The 19,680-nt window shown below is 37.0% G+C and overlaps 1 protein-coding gene across 3 annotated transcripts in view; it reads left to right on the forward strand.

Moving 5' to 3' along the window:
• SKAP2 (src kinase associated phosphoprotein 2) overlaps nt 1–19,680 on the forward strand; it is a 116,915-nt gene that overhangs the window by 64,883 nt on the left and 32,352 nt on the right. For all 3 annotated transcript variants that reach the window (XM_080382685.1, XM_080382687.1, XM_080382686.1), the window contains 5 exons: nt 4,993–5,070; nt 5,821–5,904; nt 14,810–14,934; nt 15,841–15,904; nt 16,269–16,367. In XM_080382685.1, coding sequence (XP_080238811.1) covers nt 4,993–5,070; nt 5,821–5,904; nt 14,810–14,934; nt 15,841–15,904; nt 16,269–16,367 — 450 coding nt within the window. The remainder of the gene's footprint in view (nt 1–4,992; nt 5,071–5,820; nt 5,905–14,809; nt 14,935–15,840; nt 15,905–16,268; nt 16,368–19,680) is intronic.

Here is a 19,680-nt window from a genome sequence, read left to right on the forward strand (position 1 = left end):
GCTTTATGTATCCCTTAGCCCACATTGAAGAAATAAAAAATATTCCTATTGGTATACAGTGCAGAATAATACAACCTGGTTTTGTTTTATTTATTTTGTATACAGAATGAAATTTTAACACCTTTGGGTCCTCCAAAAATCAACATGCCATGCATAATGATTGAATTTCATGCTTTATCATGTGAAGCAACACTGATGAAACTGTTTCTAAGTAATGGGCTAAATTTACTACTGCAGTAGGGTGCAAAATTGCACATGCAGGCTTTTGACTGTCTGATTACCAAGTTGCAAAAATTGTAGCCGTGCCATAAGCTGTATCTGAGGTCTTTCTGAAATCACAAGATGCACTGGATTTGTGGGATTTGTGCAGTGGAACCTGTACATTAATACACCTATGTTAATAATGTTGATGTTTTCCTGAAGTCAAAGCATGACTGGTGGAAAAACTGTCTTTATGCTTGAGTGAGAGCATTTCACTTTCTTTTCACTGGAGGAATTTTTAGCCTGGCAGCAATAGCATTATAATAACTGCCAGCTGCTCACTTGGCACAAATGTGCCTAGAACCAAGAGGAAGAGCCTGGTGCATTATATGTGTAATTTACTTTTCTCTAAAACTTGAAGGTTTAGACCTCATAAATATTTTGATCTGGTCTTTGATGGCCTTTGTACATATCAGTCTGGGAATATGCACGCGGAGCATAGCTTGCAGGTTTTAGTTTGGAGTACATTGAAGTAATTCCCACCACGATAAGAAGAGGAATTATTCTGGGAGATTCATCTGTGAGTGGGTGGTCAAGAAAGAAGGAAAACCTTTAATGTTAAGCAGATGATCTCATTTTATACTGTATATTGGGGGTGCAAGATAATAATCTCCCCAAATATTGGATAGTATTGATCTGATTTTCACATCAAAGAAAATAAGGTTCAAGACATTATTTATGAGGTAGAAAGTCAGGAATGAAAAGGAGCCTTTTTTTGTATCCTCCACTTTGTGCTTGCCCACCACTGTCAGGGCAATGATACAGCACAAGTTAGGTCTGGAAAGGGTATACAGGAGCGATCGTACCTTTCCCCACCTGTAAACTTGCACAGCTACAAGCCACAGAACACTTCTTGACTCACAGTGGTACTTTACTTTTTGGTGTTGAAAATTTATTTAAAATTGGCTTCAGAAATTACAATGTACCAAAGGAGAAACCAGGGAAGACTATGGGTCTTTATAATATATTTATTTCCAAATCCTTGAGACCTATCTGGAAACAGCCCATACAGGGGTAGGAAGACATATAGTGATCTCTGCTTGTCAGATTTTGGGAAAGAAATTTTGCTCTGAACTGGTAGTCAGCTTGACCGTAAGTATCTGAGCAACAAACACTGAGACACTCAGGAAAGTTAATACCAGTAGGTGCTATCTTCCATCTCTGCATTTCATTTGTTATAGTGGACAATCTCCAGTGAAGTTAGAGGAAACTGAAATTCAGGCCATTGCACCTGCATCCATTGGGGAAGGGAAAAAAATTCCTTATCATGATGTCCCAGGGCGTGCAAGGAGTATAATATTTGGGAATTCAGAGCTCTCAACTATAAAGGAGCATGTGACTCAAAGCATGTTGTTTTATTTGCTTCATAGTTCTTTGTTTAAAAAAAAAAAACAAACAAACAGTAATGCCTTCTTTCTTGGCAGTCTTTCTCTGTGTTAAATAGATTTTTTTTTACTTTTTTTTTTTTTTTTTGTGGAGGGAGCTGTCTTACTCAAAGTCCCATTCACTAGTCAACTAATGAGCCTCCGATCTCAGCTGTTAGTGCAATGTAAACAAATGCTGCTTTACTATAACAAAAGTGCAGCTTTACTGATACTTTTTTTAGGAGATTTGTGTCAAGCCTGATCTATTTCAAATGAAAGGGAAGCAACACTTTGATTGAAATCAACTGCAAAAACCAACCTCCTATGCAAATTCCAAACTTTCAGTTGAGAGTTCCCACAGCTAGGGCTTGCAGTTCACTCTAAATCCTGTTTGAGATGTGGACAAGAGAGTAAAGCAATGGAAAAAAAAATGGAAGAAAGGTAGAAAGGAAACACAGTTTAGGTGCCTTCCATGCTGACTAGGCAGTAGCTGTAAACAAGAAGTCATTCTCTCTTCTTTCATCTCTCCATTGTTTTTGTAGCAGCACAGGGGTAGGAGTATATCTGCGTTTGTGCTGCCTTCCTGCCACATATGCACAACACCTGGGAGTAATGTGAATCTGCGAGGAGGTAGTTCTTTCTATTTCCTTTATACTTTTTGTACTACTTAGTCTCTCTCCCCTTCCTTCTGGAGGTACAGGGCAATGAAAGAAGGTATTTAGCCAGATTTATGCTTTTTCTTTCATGTACAGCTGATGTGTCTTGGGATATTACAATTAAGTCTGTTTCTCCTGCCCTTCTATCATATTTTTTGGTTCCCAGGCTTCTCTGACAGAAGGATGATAATACATGTGTGATCTGTTCCTGTTTCAACTGCTTACAAATTGTGAGTGGCAGTGGGGCTGACCAGCTGCTGCTTGTTTCGTGGAGTAACAGCCTCATGCTTTGAGGAACAGAAAAAGAAACTGGCATCTCTACAGGTTGAGGGTGGGAGGAGGACTTCCTTCTGCAGTGTCACCAGAAGAGTGGGAAAACTACCTTTTTTCATGAAGGTTCTTTTCCTTGCAATCTTTCAGTGCCCTATGCAAAATAAATGTAGTTTCAGAAAAAGCTGTAATTTATCTGGACTTGTCTCGGCAGAAGTAGCAAAACTGAGAGTAGGGTTTTGACTCTGAATTAGTCAGTTCAGATGAGCTTCTCCCTACAGACACAGTAAGATGAAGGACACCCCCAAGTATGTGTTTCTCTGGTACCGTGTGTCCCATTTGATTTCGCTGCTCACTAAATGTTCACTTGCCAAGCTGCCTCATCAAAACCCAGACTGACACCAACGATAATGTATACAATTAGATCCAAACAGTGGTTGAAATTCTTAAAATGAAAAATTTAAAGAGTGAACTGGTTTTGTTTATTTGTTTAATGAGGTTGTATGTCTTCCACATCTGTGGGGATGCAGTGTTCTAAAATGAGCCCTACTGGATGAGGCAAAGCTGTAAGTGTTGCACACTGATGCCTCCCAATGACCGATATAAAGCAGCACACTATGTATATTTGTAAAATTCTACACCTCCCCCACTCCTAGTATCATCATTAGGTCATGTTGTTAAGTAACAAACTTCCCACATACCAGCCAGCGAGTGTCTTTGTTTTCTGATTGCATAATGTCAAGCAAGGGGACAGCTGCATCATTTTGTAACGCACGTACGTGGAGCCACAACTCTTGTATCTTTAATACAGTAGTAAGAATTCCATAGAAGCTGAAATAACAACCTAGTGTACTCCTGATCTTTAAAAATAATATTAATAAAAAAGAACCTCAGTGGAAGTGTCAATGTATATAAAATTCTGTCTACTACCTTATGGTATCCAACAAAATCTTTTTTTTTGTCTGAAAAGCCAGCTGTATTTACAGAATGCAGACTCATTTTGACTGTTGTCATACTTTAAAAAATAACATTCCCTGTGTGTTCCTGTCTTTTTCTTGTTGCTTCCCTTCCACTACCGTATTTAAGTCTACCATAAACCAACTAATTTGTGGACACTGATTAAAAAAATTTCTATTTTAAGTGACAACCTAAAAATCCAGGAAGTTGGCATCACCTTCCAGAGATAGTGTTCTTTGTTCAGGGTCAGACAATTGATCTTTAACCCACACTGCATATTTTAAAGTGGTGGTTTTTTTTTTTTCTTTTTTTTAGCACAGGCGTTGTCTGCTGATATCAGTCCTTTTTTGAATCTTTGTATTGGTAGAACTTAATGAAATTACATATTTTTTGATGAATAATTTTGTAAACTTTGTAAGCTTGCCATCTACCTACAGTGGCTTTTATGAATATTTGATGATAATAAGCAGTAGGAACTTCACTGTGATGCTCACACGCACTTAACAAAAAACCCAGGAGCACAGGATATAGCTTTTGTTTTGCTTTTTTGCTTGTTGTAAAGAGTATGACTTTTATATACATGTTAATAGTTAGACATATCTAATATTTTCCTGTTGTTAATACTAGGACTTCCATTTAAATAGTTCTGTTGTTTTAGGAGTGGAAAGATGCAGAATGGAAAACGTAATTTTTAACATCTAGACTTCTATTTGAAGTTGAGGCAGGGCCAGCTGGTCAGTCTCATGCTCCTCGCTATGAGTTAGCAGCTGAGAAAAAGGAAATAATACAGTGGAACATACTCAGTATTTTCCAGATGCAGCCATGTTCTACGAAACATGTAGATCAATAATTTTGTAAATTTCTGTGCAGTGTCTTTGGTTTATCCAGTATCGCCTTATAGATCCTATGGACAATACTTTTGTGGCATATTGCAAATTCAGCAATGTCTGTCAAAAACAGGGATCACCTCTTATTATCTCTTCATCTGGTCTGGTTTTTTTTTCATAGACAATGTAATAGGGGATCCTCACCTTGTATGTGGTTTCAGGATGGTTTTTGTATGAAGCTGGTATTGAAAACTGTATTCCTGATTGGCGTTGAGTTGTGATACTTGATTTTGTTTGCACATTTGAAAAATTACTGCTTTCATTATCCTACTTGCTTTACAGAACACGTTCAGAACACAAATGAATGTTTTCTAAGTTGCCATAGCTTTGTTTAATTATAAATTTTTCCTTCTGAGACTTGCAGGGCCTGCTATACAGCTACGTTTTTCCTTACTGAAGTGGTGAGGACAGCAGTAACAGCTCTGACATTTATAATTGGAGGGTTTGTGTACATAAAATAATCTGGCATAGTAGTTACTAGAATTGTTTTTTCCAGTAGCTCCTGCATATTGACAATGTAAAATCTGTAAGTTTATTAACACTACTACAGCATTTTTCTTCAAAAGCGGTGCTTTACAGAATTTATTTTTCTTTCAGGGAATCAGTTTCCTCCTATTGCAGCTCAGGATCTTCAGTTTGTTCTGAAGGCTGGATACCTGGAAAAACGCAGAAAAGGTAAGTCTCAACAATCTTTATGAAAATAGTGCATATTTTGTATCTGGGAAGTCCATGTGTCAGTATTTGATATTATACACGCAGATGACTTTATACAGGAGCGATAGGTAAAATTAAATAGAAGCCGAAATGTTGAAGCATTGCTATGCAAAAGAAGCACAGCACATAATTGCTCCTGTAGTATGAAAAGAAAATCTTATTTCTTTATTGACTAACAAAATCATGCTATGAAAGTCCACTGTCAGCCATAATTCAGAGACTTTCAGATATTTTTGAAGAAAACATTAGGAACGTATGTAAAAGTACCATATGTTGACTTCATGTTTCACTGAGCATCAAGATTTATTTTCCTTCAAGAGGCCAAATATTGATCTCAGCTTTGGTTCAGTCAATATTTACCTTGATTCAATAAATCTTACATTGTCACTTTAATACCCACTTAATGCTGCAATAACTCTAGGAAATATTTAGGAAGTTGTTCATTATTTCCTTATATTTAATGTTACACATGACTTCTCTCTGTATATGATTTCAAATTCTCATTTCTTTTCTTACCACCAATTTTTATTCTTTTATTTCCAATTTCATTCCCAGTGCTATACATTTCTCTTCTTCATATCCCGATTTTCTTTCATTTCCTTAGCACCTTTCCTAGCTCTTCCTCCCTCTTACCTCACCCATGAAAAGAAGTAACATATTTGTGTTTAATAATGACATAAAGTGATATAACACAAATTACATTAATTGCAGATCACAGTTTTCTTGGCTTTGAATGGCAGAAACGTTGGTGTGCTATCAGTAAGACGGTCTTCTATTATTATGGAAGTGACAAAGGTAATTATAATAATGATGATAAACTATAAAAATAATCTTTTAATGCACAAAAGAATATGAAAGCTTTAGGGGAATTGGAAACTGAATCTAAGGTAATTTTAAGAAAATAGGTGAAAATTTCAAGAGGTTAGTTTGTTCTTAAACAGTGCTGTGAATTCTAAAAATGAGTAAACATTCTTCAGAATCTGTAAGTGATGTGCTCATTTTCTAAAGCAGGGAAACTGAGCAAAAAGATTAAGTTACTTGTAAAGCTACTTTGTGTGCCAATAACAGCGAGAGCTATTTGGTTTGATAGTATGCTGGTAGTTGATTTACTGGACAGAAAATATTCTTTTTGTCCAAATAGAATTTTAATTTTAAAACACCCTCTAGCAATTAGACCTTCCGAATTCTTTAAGGATGGTTCTATCCAGGAAAATTTTAGTTCCAAAACTGCATAGTAGAGCTCTGTGTTTCTTTCTAAATAGCTTATGTTTTGAAAAAGCTAGAAAGACGTAATATATTTAATTAAAAGCTAGTCATGGAGACTGAAGCCAGCTTCTGAAGGTGACTTTTAACTTTTAATAGCCAGTTTAAAGAGAAGCTGGCATAAACGTTGGGATATCGCTTTGAATTTTTAAAATTGACAGTCAAATAAAATATTCTTTAAATTGTGTGCCAAGTGTATTTGATGTTTAAGGGTAAAACAAATGATATAAAGATACGTCTGAGCAACTTTAGAAAGTGTAATTATGTCTCCCCCCACCCCCAAATACTTATTTCTGGGCAGACTTTACATTGAAGGTTTTTTTCCCTTCTGCTTATGTTTGGGTGACTTTACTTGAGGTTAGTGCAGGTGGTTATTTTGTGTTGTTTTATTCAAAGACTAATTTAATTTGATCCAGTTTCTTTCATTCCTCAATTTGCTGACCTATTTAAACTCATTCTTTCTTTAATTCCAAAGAAATAAGGGTCTAATTCTAAGTCCAGTTTTCATATTGCTACAGTTTCCCATGATAGTTCCTGTTTCCAGACTATTGTTAGCTTATCTGCTAAATGTTCCCTTTTCTTCTTTACTCTTTCTTTGGGATTTACAGATTGATTAAGCTTCAAAAACATAAACAATCTTCATTGAAAAATTTTGCGGAGGTGTGACTTAACACTGATTTGTCAGTAATGATTTATGTCTTTATCTGGAAAAGTATCGTGTGCTGTTTGTTTTTATATAGTTATATGTTACCTAGTATTTAAAAAATGGCAAATATTTTAATCAGTTTTGCTAGTTCTTAAAGATTGTTATGGGTTTTTAAATCTTTGTCTTTTCCTCTGGTAGTTTTTGGAGGAAGAAAAGAAAAAGCTTGATATTTTTTACTCTTTTTTTTTTTTTTTCTCCTTTATGTCTATGCTAATCATTATTTATGCTTTCTAGCATATGGTTTTTGGATTAAGGCAGGAAATTGCCCACCTGCCCTTTCCCACCCTTTTTTTTTTTTTTTTTTTTTCTTTTCTTTCTTTTGAAACAACCTGACTATCAAGGCTGTGTTGTAAGTTCTAGTACCAGTGCTGAAAGTTGATACATGGAAACTTGCTCCCTAGCACTTGGCAGGTTGGTGTCATGTTAGGAATTGCCTGTGATATACTGTGGGATCTCTTTTCTTTATGGATCTATACACAGATGCTTTGGCTTATATATTTATAGGTTTTGTAGGCTGCAGATTTTTTGGGGGAGATCTTCCTAACTGTAACCTAATGTGGGAGAGGCACACAGTCCATGGGAATTGTGTGGGCTGGACTCCAAACAGTAGCTCGTGGAGGAAGCAAAAAAATCAGATGGACGAATTTCTGCCCTACTTCCATGTGACTGGTGCTGTTAGTGTAGAAAAACTCCTGCAGCATGGTGGAATCGTTTCGTCTTGCAGATCTGAGATGACCAACAGTCATTCCAGAAGCTGCCATTGAAGAAGAAAGCCTTTTTCTAGACTGATTGGAGGTACTTTCTTCAGCCCTCTGATGCCATAATACATAAAGTTGCCTGTTCCAGTGCAGAAGCCAGTTGCCATCGCTGTGTGGAAACTAGATTCTGGCGACTGCTGTAGGTCCATGGCAAACTAGTTTGCTGCTGAAACCGGTGGTTGTGAATGTATGTGCTGGTGTTTATCATGCTGTTTAACTGCAGGCTGCATGTCAGCATGGACGACTTGTGCGATGAGACAGTCCTGAGGAGACGTGGCATTTAGTCACTGGAAGAACCTGAAACTGTTTTCACTCCCACTGTTGCAGCCAGCAGTGGTGCCTGCTGTAGTGTGCTGTTGTGTTGGGGCCCTTCTTCTTTTGCTGTGTCCCTTGATGCTGATAACTTGGACCACATGGAAAATCAGTATGTGTTCTTCCAGCCTGCAGGACGGTGGTGAAGTGTGCATTTGCGTGGCTTTGTGCAAATTGCTGCCAACTCCTGAACTGTGGGGATGGCATCTGTCTAAATGATGCCGGTCTGCCCTGGCCTGTGCAGTGTCTGCAGATGTTTTGTATCAGCTGGGCCCTGGGTTCTAACAGGTTCCAGGGCTGATTCACACAACAGGAAAATTCCCCCTTGTTGACGTGAGCCTGGTTTGAAGAGAGATGAGGATTCAGTATGTGCTCAGTCCTGCTGCCCACGTCACTTTTAACGGGTAATGTAGTGCTCGTGCCTGTGTATTGTGGGATGTAAGGCAGAGAGGCAGCAGGAATTTCTGGGTCCTGCTTGGCTTGTTTTGCGTTGCGTATATGTTTAAAACTGGACACCTTGGTGAATAATCCGTGAAGGTTTTTTTGTGTCTTGCGCAGTGTCTATTCTGTTGGCCAGGGTTTGATTTTCATGCTTAAGTATCAGTGTAAATGTAACTGAGTGCTAAATGTGAGGCTATAGGATGCCTTTTTATTAGGTTGTGTAGGTTTGTTGTTTCCAAAACACTTTTAATTCTTCTTTCTGCTTTTTACATGGGGAAAGCAAGAAGTGTGGAAGTGTTTAAAGTTCACAAAAACATGTAAGGAAAAGTTTCAGAATCATTTATTTAGACTGAATGATGAAAAATATGAGACCTAATCCAGGAGAATATAGTACAAGCTAAAGCCTGTAAAAATACAGTAAATGACTGTGTGTTTGTGAATGTGTGTGTGCTCATCTAAGAAACTACAAGCATTCTTTTAACAGTTGTGATGTCTGCAGGCTAATGATTGTCTTGTTTCCTCCTCTATTTTCTCATACATTTGGTGAGCATTGGATAGTGAAACAATGTTATTTATCCCTGCAATATAGACAGGTCTAAGTGAATCACCAACGTATTTTCTTTCACTGATCGATGATATATGGAGTAGATGGAGGAACTTAAAGGTTTGACCTAATTATGTGTCAGAAATAGGTATCGCAGGAAGCACATGTGTATTTATGCTTGTGCTGCAGTACCTGTTGCCAGCATGTGGCCCACAACATTGCAGAGAAGCATGTTCAAATGTCAGAGCTGGCTTGGATTTCCAGAAGCTTGCCTGGTCGTCCTTTTCAGTCTTTCCTTCCATAAACCTTTTCTAGACCTTCCCTTTTCTTTGCTTCCATGCAATTGCATCCTGACTTTGCACCCTGTTTGCATATCGTTTTTCTATATGATCTCTGGCAGTTCCTGTACTAAGGCAGCTAGGTGGTACGGCTAACCTTTCAGACCTCAAACTGCATGTGGAGAAGGAAAGTTAATTTGTTGCTTTATAAATGAATGAATTAGTGGCTTCATTACTTCTTCCTCACTAGGCCACAATGTTATATGCCCTTCTGTCTCAGCAAACTGGAGAGATCAGCTAAATGTTTAGCAAGACAGTAATTGATAACATCATGGTAATTTTCCTCTCTGTTAATGGGCACTAAAAATTTATTTTCATTTTTATAACTTGAAAATGGTATCTGCCTGCCTGCCAGTAATACGATGTTGAAGAGGAGGATAATTTAGAGGCTTTTAGACAACTCTTGAGTGTTTTTTTTCCCAATTATTATTTTTTATTTTTAAAATGGATTTCTCTGAATAGTAAGATAGGGGTGGCCAGGCCAATGGATGGACTACATCTCTTTGTGCAAAAGAGAGGTTTTGTTTTATTTTGTGTCTTGGTTTTTTGAAGAACTTGGTGACTGAACAATATTAAGGGAGAGGGAAACCTAATTAGAGCTGTATTTGAAAATCTGTCCTAGTGACTTACCTACCAAGCTACTGGAATTTCTACCACATGCTAAGGTTGCAAATTTCTCCTTCTAGGAGTGACGAAAGATATACAAACCCAATGGAAAGCTGTTGAAGTATCTTTTTGCTTTTAGCTGCAGACCTCCTTCTCTTAGTCTTCCTTCTCTGAACAACCACATAGGAAAGGCAAAAATCCTGGTTTAGTTCAGACTTCACTTTTGACAGAGTCCATAATTGAAATCTGCAGGAATTGTGAATGTTCAGCAGGACTTTGTTGTAGCAGGGTGATGGCAATCAAAGGCATCTATCTAATGAGTACTGAATCTTCTGCTATGAGAATGTTAAATTCAGACTTTGAGAGGCACGCTTGCCATTAATAGTACGTTATTTAGAAAATAATGATTGAGCATAAGCAAACTGAATATAAACAACTGGTGCTCTAAATAAGGTGTTTCAATCATTGCTTCTATTCCTTCATTTTTTTAAATTTAGATTTCTCAGAGGACTAGATTAAAGGAAAGGGAAAATCAAAATCAGTTGTATTTCAGATCTGCTGTCTGAAAGGGAAGAACTCCTTTTGACGTGTTTGGAAAGGACTGTTCCAAAAGCTGGAAAAAGAATTACCATTTTGGAGATACTGGCACTTACTATTTTTAGAAAGCTGACATCCTGCATATGGAAAAGTATGTGAAACTACATTTTAGCATGAAGGCTTGTAAACCATAAGATCTTACAGGCTCCTAATTTCAAGATGGAGAGAGTTAAATTATAGATTAGAATAGTATCTATGAATACTTTATCGCTCTCTGAAATTTTTCTGTTTGCCTTTGTTCCTTTTGCCTTTCTCTGTAACTTCTTTCCTCTCTACTATCGAAGTCCTTTCTGTTCTTCAGAAAAAAATATGCACTAATTCTTTTTACATGTGCTAATAATATGGGCACATTGCCTTAGGCCTCAAATTTACAACCCAATCATTTCAAGACCCCATTGAAGGTTTACCCTTCTTTGTTTTAAAAGTTCCCATGGACTCAGTTACGCAAGGTTACTCAAAACCCTTTTTCGCTGCTTCCCTTGAGACTCTTTTTTTCCCCCCAATATAATATTTGCCCTGTTTCCGTTGTTAACAACATTTCACTATTTTTAGGATGAATGACCTTTATATGTAAGAAAAATGTTTGAAGTAGCTCTCAAATTTCATTCAGATCTGTTTTCTCTATTTTAAATATAGCCCCTCATATTTATTTCTCTCAAATATCTATGTACTAGTTTTGACTTCTTTTTTTGTTTAATACTTAGTGCCTGACTCCCCACTCTGTTATACTACCTTTTTACAATTCTGCATTCTTGATGCAAAGTGATCTACACAGACCCAGATATATTTTTCTGTTGTGTGTCTGATAGGAGAAGGGAACAGAAGGATGAGGAGATGAGAGCAAAGAAAAGAACAGTTTATTCTGAAATGAGGTTGGACTTAATTGTAGAACAACTTAAGCTTGATGATGATCATGATTTTTTTTTTGTTTGTTTTGTTTTTACAAGGCTGATAGCATTATACTTTTTGCAATTCTGTTCTCTGTTGTTCTGGGACAACTTAAGGGTTTCCCATTGTTGAATTGCAAAGCCCTATCTTGAGGAAATAAGAGGCAGCAAGAATGTTGATTGTTCTTCAGAGAAGTATGTTCCATCCACATGTCTCTCCCTAGTTCCTCCTAAATATGCTGTTGTATTCCTGCCTAGGGCAAAACTCAGGTTCTGGTTTGAGGGTTCAAAATGAAAGTGAAATCTCTGTAATGTAGATGTGCTTCCTGAAGCTACTTCTAAGGCACCCACCATAAAAACCAACTACATCTAATTTTAAGTATCCATTTAAAATACTTGTCTTTGAAATTTTTAAAACATCAAAACCTGTTTAACTCTCCCTAAAGCCCAGTCTCCAGAAAATAGTTCTGATATAAACAACATGACTCTGATTGTGGAACTTAAATCGCTGAGGCATTAACTTCACTGGGCAGCTTTAAATGGAAAGCCAGGTCTGTCTGCACGCCTATGCAGCTGCATGCCTTTGCTGATAAATGAAGGTGAGATGATCATCAGGTCTGATTGATTACAAGATGGCCCTGTCTTCAAGCCTGCACCTGACTACTGTGCCTGGCCAAACAGCTACCGTGGGTCGTGGTTTGCTCCACGGTGATCAAGTGATGGAGTTGGTCTCCAGTCCTACTTGGAAAGGTGTATTCTTCAAGAGCAACTGGGATTTGTAGACCTCCAGTGCTTGTCACCATCAGAGCATGCAGCTGAGCTATAGCTGACCTGTGTCCTGCCATTCTGGATTTGTGGAGCTGTTTCTCAGGTCATACCAGGTCCTATCTCTGGCTTGCTGCCCCAGAGAGTGTGAATGCATATGGAGAGTCTTTCTATCAACTTCAGTGGGCTCTGGGTCAGGGCTGTGAAGTATCTCACGGTCTTAAAATTTCCTCACGGTCAACGTTTTAAGCATGTGCGTAATGCTGCGCTGGACTTAGAGGTCCTTCACTGCACGGAGAATTAGAAGCAAAAGTAGCAATCCTATGACTAGTCTGTTGCTGTAAAGGTCAGTGAAAGGATTTAATACCAAAGGATATATGTATTTTTTGGTGGTGCATACAGGTGATTTTCATTAGCACTGGAATAGCATGTTCAGAGAGGTAAGACAAAGACAATGTAAACAATGAAGCCATCAAATGCAATATGGATATTATGCACCGCATTCCCCTTCCAGTGCAAAGTACAGCATCCTTGTGTTTTCAGTGTAATGCTCTTTGAAAGAATGAGTTCAGAGGTCATCTGACATTAGCTCTGATGAACTGTATTGCCATAAAAGGGATCATCCACATCACAGAGAAGCAGGCTCAGAAAGAATCCAAGAGACTAAATTTGAATGCTTGCCTCATTTTTATCCTGACAAAATGTTTTTACCTTTTGGACATGGTGTTTGTTTATTCTGTCTGGTGTGCTCCTGTATTCTTGGGTTTTGATAAACCTCCAGCATGGGATAGTGAGAATTTAATGTTTCACTTCTTTTCCCTGAGGTCACAAGTGAGGGAGCAATAACATTTCTAGGCAGAAATGAATTTCTTTAAAAGGGGACCTAGTTAACCTATTGCAAATTATTATTTCTAATAGCTGCCTTGGTGCAATTCCACGAGTTTTGCATCTGTGTGCTGTTTGATATAGGAGTGGAGGATTGAGCAAATATAAAATATTAGCACTGCATCATTAGTACTTAAGGCAACTTACTGTGGGGGAAGGGACTAGAAGAGAAAATAGGGCAGTGTGCTGGATTTTCTCATGTAATTGTGCTATTTGGTATTTACTTGCCCTGGGTGAGAGTTCATAAAAAAAAGTGAAAGGGACAAAGAATTTGTGTCTATATGCATGTAAGATTACTAGCAAGGGTATTTGTATGGTGACTGCCCTTACATCCATTGATGTTCATGTTGCTGTCTTAGCCCATTTTCACCCTCTCAAAAGTGGAAAAAGGTTTCCTTTCCTATTAAATTTGCAGAAAGATGACAAAATTATGTTGAGATTTGTAGTTTTTTCTGTTTTGTCTACTGTAAAAGTTTTCTCCTTTGTTGACAAACATAAGCAATAGATGCTGTATTTGCACCTAAGTTCTGTTCAGCAATACTTACAGTAGTTTTGCTGCTGTGCTTGATGCTTATTGTTAATTGATTATTTTCTGTACTGTGGAGAAAAACTACACTTATGGCATTTTCCTTCATTTGCAACTGCACTTTTTTTCTTTGCCTGAGAAAATGTGACTGATGATGCCTATCTTTGCTTGAATGCTGCACTGTGATCTACAGAGATTGCAAAACTGAATTACTTTTACCAATTTGGTTTGTTTTTAAAGTTTTTAATATTCACCAAAACATGCCAGAGCACATAAAATTGGATGTAGGGTTTGGTCTGAAGAGCTCAGAAGGAGCACACAGGTGCTGCTTGCCCAATGTGCAGCATATTTAAACTCAGGCCTGTTCTAAGTGATACTTCTATAAACCAGACCTTTTGAAAAGTAGAATTGTCTTTAAAACAACCACATGGCTCTACATAATAAACTGTGGTAGGGTTCAGTACTTTTATTAGCTAACTAAATGTTTGCTGTGTTGAGAGAAATACTTTTGGAACACACACCTGAGTTTATAACAAAATTAATTCTGTATTTCTACCATGTGAAAAGGAGGCACAGCTGGGGGTGGGTAGCAGAATGTGAAAGGAACCTTTTCCAGTTGCTTGAAAAGGAGTTTGAAGTTTATTTTTTGAGTGAAGTGGTTAGTTGAGGAGGGAGCTTTGCAAGTTCTGAGCTAGACAGGTTTTCCTATTGGTTTACTGAACCTGAAAGAGACACTGATTTATAGGAAACGTGTCTTGCAAGTTCCAGTTCTTGGCTTTCACTAGATACAAATGTCATAACATGCACTTCTTACTAAATAAGACCACCATCTGCAAGCATACCCCTGTGGAATTCCTTAGGCATCCTACAGAAAAATGTACTTTTGTGTACATCTTCCTCTAAAAGAAAGCTTTATCTCCAGAAGCATCACTTAATCATTTTGCTAAAAACCTCCCTGTTCTTTGTAAAATTCATGAAATAGAAAACAAAATCTGAATAAACGATAACCTGCTGAGCCCCTGACGTTCACTGTTGTAAATGAAGCTCTAACTTTGTTTTTTATCTCCAACAGACAAACAACAGAAAGGTGAATTTGCCTTAGAGGGCTACACCATCAGAATGAATAATAGCCTTCGAAAGGATGCAAAGAAAGATTGCTGTTTTGAAATCTCTGCTCCTGATAAGCGCATTTATCAGGTTGGACTCTTTTTATGTTGACTTGAAATTAAATTGATAAAGCCGTTACAATTCCAGTTACTGAATTAACATTTCAGTAAAACAACTTTCACTGACATCTTAATGAAAAAAGGAAACCCTCGCTTGCTTATATCATATATTCATATATTAGGGAAAAAAATCTGATTTAAAATATGTATGTATGTCCTCAAATATTATCTTGTTGGACAAAAGCAAGGAAATCTATCATCTTTATCTACTGGTCATTTCAATGTTAGCATTTTAATAGCTATTGTATAGTATGTCTGTGATTTCTTGGACGAATTAAATAATACAAAAAAAAGTTGAAATTTATACCAGTGTTGAATACATATTGTATTGGTCATGGCTTTGGAAGGAAAATCTACGTAAAGGCACATATCAGCTTTGCAATTCAGAGATCTATCAGCTAGACATCAATATGGAATGTAAGTTTAATAAGTTTTAAATATCTGAGATTGCAGTTGAAAGCCAGTTAATTAAGCTGTCAGGTAGTGTGTTGGAGTCTGACAAGAACATTTTTAAGAAAACTGTACCCAGCAGTCTAAAGAAATTCATGGGTGTCTTCTAATTGTCAAGGGCAAATTTTGTTCGTCAGTTCTGGCTTTGACATTGATGAAGAGAAGCAGCTTTTTTCTGCACAGCTGCCAGCTGCTGATCAGAGTTTCAAATCCATCATCCTCTCCTTCAATTACGTAAATTTGTCAAAATTAGCTGTACATTATAAGAAGCATCCTTGCAAGAAAAGTACCATAAGACATGAAAAGAATTACTAATGTTTTTTTGAGGAAGTGATGAGAATGCTACAGTCCCTTTTTTTTATTGCTAATGAAATTGTAGTTGTGTTTTTGTCATTACTGCTAGTAGTTATTAATAAACATTTAACAGTTTACAGCCGCCACTCCCAAAGAAGCAGAGGAATGGGTACAGCAAGTCAAATTTGTGATTCAAGGTAAGTCGGCCCGTAAAGCAGTAGCCTTTATTGCCAATACTGCTTAGTGATGGTGATTCGGTCCATTAATGTATCTGTCACGTTTGTATATGTAATATTCTTACTTGTCCATGTTTTGAATAGCGAGTCCTGGGTTTCAGTCATGTTGTAGCTTTTATATGACCTTTCTCCTTTTGTAAGATTTCTGTTTTTCTCCAACAATAGTATTTAGCTTGAAAGTTTTCTCATATGAACATTGTAAGAAAATTAGCAGAATATACTGTAAGCACCAGGTTATAAAAGAATTGTGTTTTCATTTTGCATGAATTTCTGCTTAGGCATTCTTTTCTTGTAAATGTTAACTTTTTAAACTGCTGTTATGTAGATATGGAATCTAATACTATTCCTGAGGAGGAGGAATATGATGATGTTGGACAAGTGAACAGTGAACCAATAGATGATAGCATTTATGAAGAAGTTAAAGGTATTTTTGAAATTTTTTACTTCGTGACTTGTGATGGTTTTATCTTCTCTATTTCTAGTTAACTCTGAGTGGCTGAAAGTAAGTGTGTAAAGTAACCCGATGAATAAGATACTTCCACATTTCCAGTTCTGCTATGACATTGAAAAAAAAAAAGTCTTCAACCAGGTCCAAGTGAGAACAATTCAGTTTTCTTTAGCAGGGGTATGAAAATATTGCAGAATGTGTAAAAGCGGTCTCAGGGGACTTTGAGTTCGTTAACATTCTCTGGTATGCAATTTTTTTAAATTAAAAAATTGACTTGCCTTACAGCCTTTTCCACCAACTTGCCCACCATTTTTTTCTTTATTCATTTTGTCATTTGTATTAAGCAGAAGTTCACTATCACTCCATATGTTATCAGCTGCTGCCTAATACACGGTACTAATAATCCTGCAAGAAAGCAATGGTTTGGTTTGACGGGGCTCTGGAGATGAATTGTGAATAAAGCAACAGGAGTATTGACGTTCTTTTGTTTCATATCTTCCAGCATGATGTTGATTATACAGAAACTTTTTCTTTCTGATGTGGTCAAATGATTATGCCTGCAGATGTCCAAGTGTATCTATCCGGTGGCAAAATGAAGTAAAAAGAGCTTGGCAAAAGCTCTTAGAGTTGATCATAGACATTCAAGTTTTAGGTGAAAGGTGGTCGGTTTGGGTTATATTTTAAGAAGCTATGAAAAAAGTCAGAATTCAGTTGCCATTAGCTAAGAAATGGTGTTTTGAAGTGGTATGACAATTGATAATCACTTTGTACGTTCTGCACCTCTTGCTGTTTGGAGCAGTGCAATTGTCAGCAATATCTTGAGAGGAAATAGTCGTGTCATGTGATGCTGACTAACTTTCTGTATCTTTTATTAAAATTTCATTATAAATTAGAATTATTTTATGAATATTCTGACCATTGGAGAAAAGAACATTTTCTAGTGTGTCTTGGTTTTCATTTTAAGGTCATTTCCATGAACCAAGGGAGCAGAGGGCATGAGTGGCTGGTGAAACTGATTATTGTAGAATTGTAGCTGCGCTCAATTCTTTAAGCACCTTTTTTTTTTTTTTTTCCATTGCTTTGAATTGTGCTTAGACTATATCAGCACAGAATACATGTTCTGCTGAAATGGGGTGTTGTGTGTCATGCATGCTCAAAAACTCTTCTGCAGGGAATATAAAAGCTCCATTACAGGGCTTAATCTTAACAGCTAGAGGATACAGCCAAACCTTGTTCCAGTGCTTGTTGGATGCTGAGGCTCTTATAGGTGGTGATCTTGGATGCTTGCTTATGCTTTTGTTAAAGAAGCTCTAGCTGTATCCTGGGGTAAATTACTCTTTCCTGAACTTATCTTACCTGTTCATTTGAATCTCAAACAATAAGTAGATCTGGAGCAATAACACGTACAATGTTGGTAGAGGGACAGTAGTTAGTGTATGCTTTGAGTTCTTTGCTTCGAGCTCTGTCTTCAGAGAATTGCTGCCTTGGTATGATTCTGCACGAATTTAGAGTATTTTCACTTAGATCCCATTTTTATGTCTTTATTAGGAACTGTTGTCTCCTAATGTAGCTAATAAATCTGAAATGTAACAGAACAGCTGTTACAAAGAAAGGATAGTTCTTCTGTTATTCAAGAAATATAGTTTCAATTTTTAGTTAAATGAATTTCTTTCACCATGATCTTGGAATGGTGCTTCATTTTCATGTTACCAAGTAGGGATTATCTTTATCTCATGCTTTCTCCATCTTGTCTGTTACTGTCTGTTGTAAACTTTTCAGAAAGGACCATCTTACCTTGTGCAGTGGAGCTCTTAATTTTGTCTGTGATGTGTTGGCATAACTAAGCAAAAATAAAGCATAAATTTGCGATAGATTTTAGGTGATTAAAGTGTCTGTTTCTCTTCCATAAATGTGCTTTAATAGTAATTTGCTTAAATGGAATTAGAAACTTATGGCTTTGATGCCTTAGAGCAGTCCTCCTTTCTTAATCCGTAGCATATTGGAGTGTTAGGTGAAATGCTAGTTGACAAACCTTGCAGGAGCAGGCCTAATTTGGTTCTTGTATAGCTGTTCATCTAAACTGGATGGTAAAAGGGCATACTCCAGTTTGGTCTCATCTGCCTTAATTAGGCCTGATTGGTTGCATTTAACTCCAGTTGGCTGTCCTTTCTATTTTCCCAGTTAAGTGAATTACTCTTTCTTCCTTTCATGATCAAAGGGTGGAGCATCATTATCCTTGCTGTTATCTGACTTAATAATATAGAACAAATAAGGAATTCTGAATGCCAGTTAAGAGAACAGAAAAAGAGAGTTACTTGTACAGCCACAAAGCTATGTTAAACTCTGGAATGCAGAAAGCAAATATATTTAGATCACTGTGAAGAGGGAGAAGAAATTAATTCTAACTTTGTTTTTATTCTCAAAGCATCTTCATGTTAGAGGCTTCTGATCCTCTGTTTCTGCAGATGCACTAGCTTTATACATATTGAATTTCAGGTACGCAGCTCATTGTATCTTGTTATTATTTATTTGGCTATAATTTTCAATTTCTTTTGCATTTCTGTGGTTCTGTGGTGTTTTTTATATCAACGTTTCAGAAGCAAATGAAACCAGTTCATGATGCAGTCCATTTGGTAATATTTGGTTTGGTATTTAAATAAAGTGTTTGAATTAAAAAAAAGGATATGGAATTTTTTGGACGCTTTTGAAAACTAGGATTTTTTGAGAACTGTTGCAGTAATCAGGACTGACTGATGCTGTATTCTCCAGCTATCTCATTGCTTAGCTATTTTTTTTTCCACTAACTTGTGGCAGGAGACAGCATAGATGAATTTTCCAGGCAGGAATTGGATAGCTTCAAACCAGTATTCAGAATGGTCACAGTCTATTAGCCTATTAAAAGCACAGATTTCAGTGGCATTCAATTTGTCTGCTGGCAGGAGGAGTGCGTTGATAGTTGGAGGGGGTACAAAGAGAGGTGGGAAAACTAATCTTTTGATCTGTTAAGTCACTTTCTTCTTTAATAGCATGTACATATTCCTATTTACCATAGAAGCATCATTTTCCTGGTTTTCAGTATTAGCCAGTGTTTTACTGTGGTTATTCAAGTAGAGTAAAAAATGCCAGAACTGCCAAAGATTTCCCAACTTGTAAAACCTTCCTTGCAAGATTGTTCAGGAAGAGAAACCTTTATACTGTCTTCAACAAACAAAGCTTTTGTCTCTTTGTTTTTTCATAAAACCACGGAGGAAAACTTTGTTAAGCAAAATGAAAAATATTGTAAAGGCAG

This window comes from Falco punctatus, assembly GCF_963210335.1.
Source record: "Falco punctatus genome assembly, chromosome: 4".
Taxonomy (NCBI): Eukaryota; Metazoa; Chordata; class Aves; order Falconiformes; family Falconidae; genus Falco; species Falco punctatus.